At 40.8% G+C, this 9,896-nt stretch overlaps 1 protein-coding gene across 1 annotated transcript in view; it reads right to left on the reverse strand.

The window, feature by feature from the left end:
* The window catches only part of RBM17 (RNA binding motif protein 17), a 34,598-nt gene extending 25,225 nt beyond the window's left edge, over positions 1–9,373 (reverse strand). Inside the window, exon 1 of the mRNA XM_019644532.1 lies at positions 9,218–9,373. Within this exon, the coding sequence (XP_019500077.1) occupies positions 9,218–9,340 (123 nt within the window). The 5' untranslated portion in view covers positions 9,341–9,373. The remainder of the gene's footprint in view (positions 1–9,217) is intronic.
* Between the last annotated feature and the right edge of the window lie 523 nt (positions 9,374–9,896).

The raw sequence follows: 9,896 nt of genomic DNA on the forward strand, positions 1-9,896 counted from the left end.
ATTTCTAAATGAAAGGCGTCCAATGTGGCCCAGAAGCAGGGTGAATAAAGCAGAGCCCAGGGTACTGGTGGATGACTGCTTCAATGAATCACTTAAAAATCGAGGAATGCCTACATGTTCTTCTCGTTAAGGCTTCTTTGAAACTCACACACTTAGCAGATAGCATGGACAGAATTTCCTAGAGAGCATATCCAACAGGGAAATGCCCACTGCCTTCCGTGCCAGACAAAGTGAACATTTTATTGAAGAACTTGGCAATGCCTTGTCGCATTAACCTTGAGTCATTGAAGCCAAACAGAGAAAAAGTAACAAACTCCATTTCTTAACCTAGTATGGCAGAAATACAACCATATCTCCAGAGTTTTATATATAGGGAATCCCCCTGGGGTCTGCTTCAGAACCTATTTTAATCCACGCTGTTGTAAACTCCATGAAAACCTAGGTCCAGTTGGTTCCATCCCCAGACTGAGATCAATGTCTGTCCCAGAGCTGAAATAGGAAGTTAGGCCAACTGCACAGTTAATACTCTATTTGCAAATCCCTCCCAATCCATCTTTTCAGAGTTTTCTGGCCAATGACAACTTTGGCCAGAACGGAAGATCTCTGCATCAAAGAGCTTCAGAAGCTTCCATGCACTTTTCTCCTACCTGGTATTCAAACTAATCGTTCTGATCTAAAGTTTATTTAAAATTTAGATATCCTTAAACCTTAAATTTAACCTGGAAAAATTCAGTGCAACCGCAAGAAAAACAACACTGAATATCCAGCTTACTATTGTGGTTCTCAAAACTACTTCAGAAGTGACCACGCATCTTTCATCTAACCTAGTTAAATTTGTTGAGCCCTCTTAATTGGTCACCAAACCAAAACCTGGTAAAAACTATGGGTTCATTTGTCCTTTCTTTATTCTTATAAAGGCAAGAGAAGACGAACACGTTCTGGGAAATTGCAAACATAAATCACCAAAATTTGTTTGTAACCTAAACTCTACTTCTCCCAGTATCTCTTCATAAGGAACTTGAGAACTTCATCAAAGAAGGTATTTACAAATGTTAGTGCCCATGGAAATGGGTTAACCAAATGCCCACTAAATTCTGAAAAGATTAGCTTATTCATTTTTGCATCGCCAATTTCTGGCACAGAATAGGCATTTAATAAACATTCGCTGAAATACTAATAATCAAATAAAGTCTGCTTAGCCACGTGAATCAGCAGTGAAAACCACATACACACTGCCCACAAGTCCCACTAGAAAGTTAAAGAGCAGGCAATGGGTTCTGGAAATGGATGGTGGCAATGGTCGCACAATGTGTACTTAATGCCACGGTACTTGTGCACTTAAACATGGTGAAAATGGCAAATTTTGTTATGTATATTTTACCACAATAAAAAAAAAAAAGAACAGGTAACAGGGAGGGGCGAAGCAGCACTGTGTGTGTGTGTGTGTGTGTGTGTGTGTGTGTGTGGTAACAGGCTGCTGTTTTACTCTCCTACATCTCCCTACCAGGAAGAGTAAACCCAAAGGAATATTCTCCCAAATTTGGGGGTTAAAAAAAAAAAATCAAGCTGTTTAGAGAATCTCTGCCTCCAACAGAATTGGTTCATTTAAGAATCCAATATTTAACGATTTCAGGGCTGAATGAATGAGGTTTCATGAGACCATACTTCCTCTGATTCCATTTTTAAATTGAAGATGGTTTGTTGACAATTCCATTTGTTTTACCTTGATCTGAAAGCTTCAGAAATCATGACGCTTCTGTTCGCAAACCTTCAAAAACCCTTTAATTGTTAGAAACTGATGTCATCTTATCATCACCTGTGAGTTTTCTGTAGCAAAGTGCTTATCAGTCAGACCTTTGCATCACAGTACATGCAGAGGAGCTTTCTTCACTTTTCTCATTTTCATCGAATTTGAAATTCACAGGACTGCATTAGTCAAAGAAATGACACACTCATCATTCATCCTTGCACGTGTGGCCTGCTTTTAATTAACCTCTGTAATGGTGCAAGCACCAGTGACTTCACTATCCAAAACAAGAGACAGAATTTGGATGAGAGCCCACATTCAACCCATGTGCCCCTGTCCCCACATTTAAGTGATTTCCCTGGCCCAGGGTGAGCAGCAGCCCGAATCCCATTCTCATTAATCCCCTGTTGCTGAGATGTTTCTTAGGTGATATAACTCATTTATTTCATGAAGTCTCGTGTCACGTAATAAAAAGTAGCACTTTCTAATACTGGATATACCTTAAGCAGCCAAGATCAAAAGCAAATACGAACAGCTGATTTTTATAACTTAAAATACCTACTATTTACTTTTTTATTGTTAATACCACCTTTTGATCAACGAATCTTTCATATACCAGGGGTGCCAAAAAAATGTATACACATGACTTGCATTCATCATTTGTTATTGGTATATATTGAGTATGCAATCTGACAACTGAGTTCACCAACTTGTTGCATTAACAATGTTGCTAACCTTTTTTTGATATCAGAGGGATTATCCATTATGAATTTGTACCAACTGGACAAAAGTTTACTATTTGGAAGTGCTGAAAGGACTGCATGAAAAAGTTAGACGACCTGAACTCTTTGCCAATTCATGGCTCTTGCATCACGACAATGCACCAGCTCACACGGCACTGTCTGTAAGGGAGTTTTTAGCCAGTAAACAAATAACTGTATTGGAACACCCTCCCAACTCACCTGGTCTGGCCCCTAATGACTTCTTTCTTTACTCAAAGAGAAAGGAAATATTGAAAGGAAGACATTTTGATGACATTCAGGACATCAAGGGTAATGCGACAGCAGCTCTGACGGCCATTCCAGAAAAAGAGTTCCAAAATTGCTTTGAAGGGTGGACTAGGCACTGGCATCGGTGCATAGCTTCCCAAGGGGAGTACTTCTAAGGTGACCGTAGTGATATTCAGCAATGAAGTATGCAGCACTTTTTCTAGGATGAGTTCGCAAATTTGTCAGACCTCGTATTAGAATTTTAATAGCTTTTTCCTTTGTTAAAATATGTATACAGTTTTTGGCACCCTCTGTATGCTCCATTTAAAAAGAAACACAGTGAATGTGGTTCTGGCAGAAAAACGATGACTTTTCAAGAGTCTACCTAAGCTAGCAAAGTATTTTTTTAAACACGTGCAATGGGCAGAAAAAGGGAAGAAGTTTTCTCAGCCATATCCCACATATTCATCTTTCAAATGCATCTTTGAAGCCTTTGGTGCCTATTACCCCCACATAAAACTATCTCCAATTTGTTTCCCCTGAACACACTTGGATCAAAGCAACTTTCACATGTTATGTCCCCTATTGGTTGACACATCTGTCTCTCATAAGCCCTTTAAAGGTAAGGGCTGTTTTTGTCTTCATCTTTGTATCTCTAACTTAGCACTATGCTTGGAACATTTAAGCACTTCATAAATATTTTCTAACAGTGAATGCATGGAAAATTTTAACAGACTCACTTAAATCACTTTATTATGAAACAACAGGATCTGCAGAAATGCAGTTTAAGAACACAACTTATGATAAGTGGGATTTAAGTACGGTTAATTTTAAACAGTACTATAATTAATGGGAGAAAAATAATACTACAACCACACAACTAATAATGAGTCATGGTCTGAGTTCTGAGCATGTAAAGAAGGAAACTTGGTAAGAAGAGACCTTCTTATCACCAAATAGGTATTCATGCACCATAAAGTGAAAATTAAGCTACAGACTATGGGAAGTGTATACGGACAGAAAGGAACGGGACAGAAACTATGAGGGGCAGTGGAAATTGATGTCCACAAAAAATACAGGTAACAAAAGGCATCTGTCTCATGTATAAGATTTATAACAACTTTTTAAAGAATTAAAAAAACTTTTCCCTCACCTCCACCTCTGACACGCTTGCCATAATTTAGTATTTCCATCCATTCTCACAGACTCTATTATTACCAAAATACCATAGGCTGGGGTGTACTGCAAAGTCCAGAGTCACCTGTAATTTAGTGTAAAGGAACATCCTTCATGGTTTACTATTATGAAAGACTTGAGATATTTTTAGCTCTGGATCATTTCCTCCCTGAAGGTAATTTAAAACAAACCAGGTAAAAAGAAATGCACTTCATAAAGTTACACCTGGGTGCACAACAATTCTCCCCAAATTCTTCATTTCTGTAAGGGCTATCTTTAGTTGTCACTGAACTCCACAATCAGAATAGCTCTTCATCGTTGACACTTCTATTGCACCTTGTTACTATGTTTCTATCTCACAATCTATTCTCTCTAAACTGCACAGCATGCAGCACAGTCGTTAATAAAATTGGAAAACTAAAACAACCTCTGTTTATTACCCATTATTCCCTGAATTTTCTTTTTATAGTCAAAATGTCTGCAGCCTTTATCCCATAAAAACGTGGCAACTTTTTTGTTGTCACAAAAGGATGAATTGTATCCTTTAAAAACTCCACCTGCTGCTGGGAGATACAGTCCTCATCTACGTGCATATATGCAGAATGTTGCCCTTATTCAGAATATAATATTTTCCACCCATATCCCTGGTTCTAGCAATAAGTACCTTCAAAGAGCTCTCCTTTACCGACTAATCAAAAAAACCTTCTTGATCTGACCTGACTACCTCTCCTGAACCTCTCTGCCTTATCTGCAGTTTCCAGAATATACTCTGGTTCTTCACCTCGGCCCCTTCACACTCATTTCCTCTGCTGGGAACCTTTTCCCCGTCTTGCACGTCTAACAAAGTACCGCCAAGACTCAGTTATAAGCATCACTCTTTCTTGGAAGCCCTTCCAGAGGACCCCCGCCTCCCTTTTAGTCGCTCGGATCAACCCAGGCGTGGGTTTTTACGATTGTTCCCCTAGAAACCAAACTCTGAGGGCAAGAACAGAATCTTATTTATCGTGTATACACTCACTGCTCATTGCACGTGGTCTGGGCAAGTACAGATGCTCAAAAGAAATGACTGATGACTGGAGACCACGGCTAAAACACAGCTTTAAAAGGCCATGGGCCGAGCGAGGTAACACCAGACTCAGGTCTTCCTTTACCTGTCCAGGTAAACCCCTCGTCTTTGGGAGATAATCCACATCGGAAGTTCTGCGGTTCGGAAAGGGCACAGCTTCTTTTTCCTCTCCACTCCCTGGGCCTCCGAGGGGCGCAAATTGCTAGGCCACAGGTGACACAGGCCCGGCGACCGGGGTCTAGGGACCGTGCAACTTTTTCAAACCATGACCAACGGAGGGGAGAGCAAAACGTTCCCGGGTCCAAAAGAAACAGAAACAGACGACAAAAAGACAGACTGGGAAGTAGAGAGGAAGAGTTCGAGGCCCTGATGACCCGAGGCAAATAAAGGAAAGTGGCGGCGGAGGGCGAAGGGAAACGCGCAGGGTCTCCGGGGCTGGGGGCCCGCCGGGAGTGCGAGGGCGCCGGCGCTCGGGGGGCCGGCCCGAGACCTCCCGCCCCATGGCGGCGCGGCCTAAAGCCACGGCCTCGCGTCCAAAGCCCCCGGGGGAAGCGCTCCCGCCCCGACTCCCCACCAGGCCGCCCGGCCCGCGCCCCTCGGGGAGCCACTTACCCGGCCCGCCGGGCAGACTCTCCCCATGAGCTGCGGCGGCGCACCAGGGCCAAGGCGCCTCGGAGAGGGCGCGCTGGGCGCACTCGGCGTAAGCCCGTGACGATCGGCCCCCCAGCCGGCGCCAACCCCTACGCCGAGTCCGCAGGGCGCGCGCCGGCGCGGGGTCAAGGAGCGCATGCGGCCGGGAGAGAGACTCGCCTGCGCTGCAGTCGCCTCGCCGCGGCGCCCCCTGCCGCCTGGAGGACCGCACTGCACGCACCTCTCGTCAGCCCAGTCCTTCTCTTCCGCCAAGAGGTGTCGCCGTAGGGCAAGTGTGTAAAATGTCAAAACCTTAGGAGAGCCTGGCAGTGACCACAGATGGTGAGAGGGAGAAATGGTCCAAGGCTGCAAAGATGTCTTTGGGAGCCAACTGCATTCTAATAGGAAAGAGGGAGAAGAATTCTACCTAAGACCTTCGTTCCCATTCATTCAAAACCGTTCATCTATATGCACAAAGCTGAAAATAAATCACTATAGGCGAGACGAATGGGAAAATTGCTGCAAAAGAAATGGAAAAAACATTGAATTAAGTGTATGACTAAGGAAACAATAGATATGGAGTTTAGGGTTACGTAAACGTTATAAAGCCTCACAATTTAGAAACGATATAGCAAAAGTTGGGAGGAAAAGAGAAAATGCAATTTTGTGTAAATATGATTTTCATATCTATAATTGGGGGGAAAATATTTCAAGCTGATAAATCAAATAGTAGAGATTTAAATATACATCTTAATACAAAGGAACATACTAAGAAATAATATAATCAACTAAAACCTGGTGATTAAGAAAAACGAGAAAAGAAAGAAATATAGTAAGGACTCAATAGACAATCTAAAGAAATAGATGATTAAGGACATCATGTAATATTAAAATTATTATGGTAACCCAGAACAAAAATACAAATGTAAATGTAAATGAGCTAAACTTTGCTATTTAAAAAAATACAACTTCAGATTGGAGCACAAACCATAACACAACTCTGTTGTATACAAGAAAATATATAAAATAGAGTGATTCTGAAAGTTTAAAAATACAAGACTAGAAAAACTATACCAGGAATATGCAAACATAAAGAAATCAGGGACCACAAACGTACTATACGTGGTTGATTTCATGACAGAAAGTATTCAAGGAGATTAAGCAGGGCATTTCATAATCATAAGAGTTACAATTCACAATGAAGAAAAAATAGAAATATTTACTCATGTGCGTTGAATACCATAATTTCATTATTCATAGCAAACATTATAGGAGATATAAAGAGAATGAACAGACGGAAATAATTGGTATAGTCCTTGCCAGATTAAGGGCACAGAGGTAAATGAGAATAGAGAAGACCTAAAAATATAATTAATTTGGTAGATCTAATATATCAAACTCTGTACCCTGACACAGAGATTACATCTTTTCAAGTGTCCTTGGAACATTCACATCCATTGGCCATATTTTAGGCCACAGATAAAATCTTAATATATTCCAATAAGTAGAACCATATGGATAATATTATCTGATCACAATTCCATAAAACTAAAAATTATGACAAAACAGAAAATAAAATATTCTTACTCCTTGGAAGTTTCTAAATGCTTAGATAACATTTGGAACAAAAAGGAAAACAAAAAATAAAATAGATAATACTTAGAAAAGTATGAAAATGATATATCTGAATGCAAGAATTTTGCTAAAACAGTACCAAGAGGAAAATTCAATGTTTTAATGATTGTATTAATTAAAAAGTTAGAATAAACTAAATAAATTAAGCACGCATGTAAGAAGTTAGAAATAAAACAGGGTAAACCTTTGAAATGTAGAAGATGTAATTAATGGAGATAAAAGCCTAAAATGTTGGTGTATAAAACAGAAAAATATAGAACTAAAAAAGTAAATACAAGAGCTAATTCTTTAAAAATAAATAGGTGACCTGTTAACTAAACAAGAAAAAGGGGAGAAAGCACAAATATACAAAATACAGAATACGGGAAATTAACTCCAGATGCAAAGGAAAGTAAAATTATCTTAAGAGATGACTTTGTTTAGTTTTATCAAATCAGTTAGAAAATCTGGGTGAAATAAATCATTTTTAGGACAATATAATTTCTCAAAATGGGCTTCAGACAAGTTATGAAATTTAAACAGACCAGCTATCACAGGAGAAACAGAGAAGAGCAAAGAGCTACTCCCTGAAAGAGCAGCAGGTCCTGATGTTTCGGGGATTTCACCAGGACCGTAGGGCCAACGAATTCTGATACGCTGTTTCAGAGCATAGGAAAAGAAGGAAAGCTCCAAATTTCTTGTGTGGAGATGGCACAGGAGTGATACCCAACAAATGTAGCCCAAAGAAAACTGTAGGCCATTAGCACTTATGAATCTCAATCCAAAAATTCGAAATAGAATATTGATATAGCATTAGGACAGAAATCCTTAGTTCTAAATCTAGAATAAGGCTATTCCCAGAGTGGTTGGGATCAGCCCTCCCCTCACCCCCACCCATGAGAAGGGGACTCGGTAGGTTTGGGGCTGGAGTGCTGGCACTAAGCTTTCAGGCAGGCTTAAAATGTGGTTAATGGAAAATTCGTTCTTGAAATAAGATATGTTCACTGAACATTTAAGAGATAAAATGCATTTACCGAATGCCTCTGATAGTTTCTGGCTCTCTATCAAGCTCAGAAGGAGAAAGGTCCTGGAAAGCAAAGGCAGAAGGTGTCTGGTCTAGGTCTCCCTGCCCTGCTGATCAAAGCACAGGTGGGTGGGAGAAAGCCCTGATGCTGAAGCCCAGGGCCTTGGGGACTCTCCAAGTGGAATCTGCATCTACCAAGCCTCCGGACATCTCCAGTTTGCAGGCCGTTTATTACCTCCTTCCTTTGTGGTTGGAGTTTTGCGCATTTCCAAATCAGTAAGTCACACATTAACACACAACTTTTTGGTTTACAGAGCATAGATGCAGTCACCTCCATTGTTTGGGAGTTTTCTAGTTTAATCCTTAGGAAATCTTCTCCCACCNAATGTTGTACATATTGAAATGTTGAATGATTTTAAGGATAGTGCCATTGCCCGACACGTCTACAACAGGAACAAAAACAATGACCCCGGACTACGTCCGCCTGACAGTCACAACCAATCTGAGGCCTCAAGAATGCATGCCCATGATTATCGCTCAGTAATTACTGCACGGCTTCCTCCCTCAAAGTGCTGACTCCAAACCACCTACAACAGCAGGAATGCTACCACAAGTGCAGGTTCCCAGGGCCCCAACCCAGAGCCAGAATTCACCAGCACATCAGGAATACGGCTACTGAAGCAGCATTTGAACCAGGTCTTCAATCTATCATAGACGTACTGAAGCTTGAAAACCTGCATCATTGTTTGAAATTGACAGTGCTAATTTCTTCACTGAAATCCCTGAAATAGTTCTATTCCCAGGAGTTGGGAGAAGCAAAACGACATTAAACTCCTTACTCCTCTCGACTCAGAAGCTCTCTCCATAAATGTTTAACCCCACATCGTCAATAAAAAGGCAGAAGAGTACGCTAAAATCACATCACACTTCACCGCAGGCAGAACCTGCTTCACACCGTGGGCGTATCTTACCTTTGCTTGAGTGAGAGCCGCCTTCTTCACCTGAAGCTGAGACTGCAGAAGTTTGAAGTTTTTGGACCAGCCTTCCGTTTTGGAGTCACTGGTCTCCACCCCCAGGTCGTCATACAGGGACATCTTTTCAGTTTAATGCTGAAAGGCAATGGGGGGGTGGGGGGGAGGTGTTTAAAGAATGAAAAATATAGCAAAAATCTCAAATCTTTTCATGTTAAAATAACTCAGGGTCATGAAATTTTAGAGGTAAAATGTATTTGAAGAGACCCCCTAGTTGGAGCCTTCAGCAACAGAAGCCAAAGTGTCTGACAGCACCGATCAGCGCCCTTTCTAACATAGGGGGCCCCTAGGATTAATTTTCCTATCTGTAATATAAGATCATGTGGCCAAGTAATTCGTGAGTGAAACTGGTCTGCTTCATAGCATATAATGAGCTACAGATGGAAATTACAGATTCAGGACATTATTAACCACATATATCCAATTTTAAAAAAATCTACTTTGTTTCAATAGCAAAAAGTAGAAGCCTTACAAAAAACACCAACTACTAGGTTCATTTAGCACAAATGTAAAGAAAAAAATTAAACATATGCCTAGAAATTAAAAAAACAAAACAGAAATGACCTCAGATGCTGTTATTTTATGAGGGAGAGTGGAGGGTTAGCTCTTAAATATCCTG

The sequence above is a fragment of the Hipposideros armiger genome, unplaced genomic scaffold (assembly GCF_001890085.2).
Source record: "Hipposideros armiger isolate ML-2016 unplaced genomic scaffold, ASM189008v1 scaffold_88, whole genome shotgun sequence".
NCBI classification, from domain to species: Eukaryota; Metazoa; Chordata; class Mammalia; order Chiroptera; family Hipposideridae; genus Hipposideros; species Hipposideros armiger.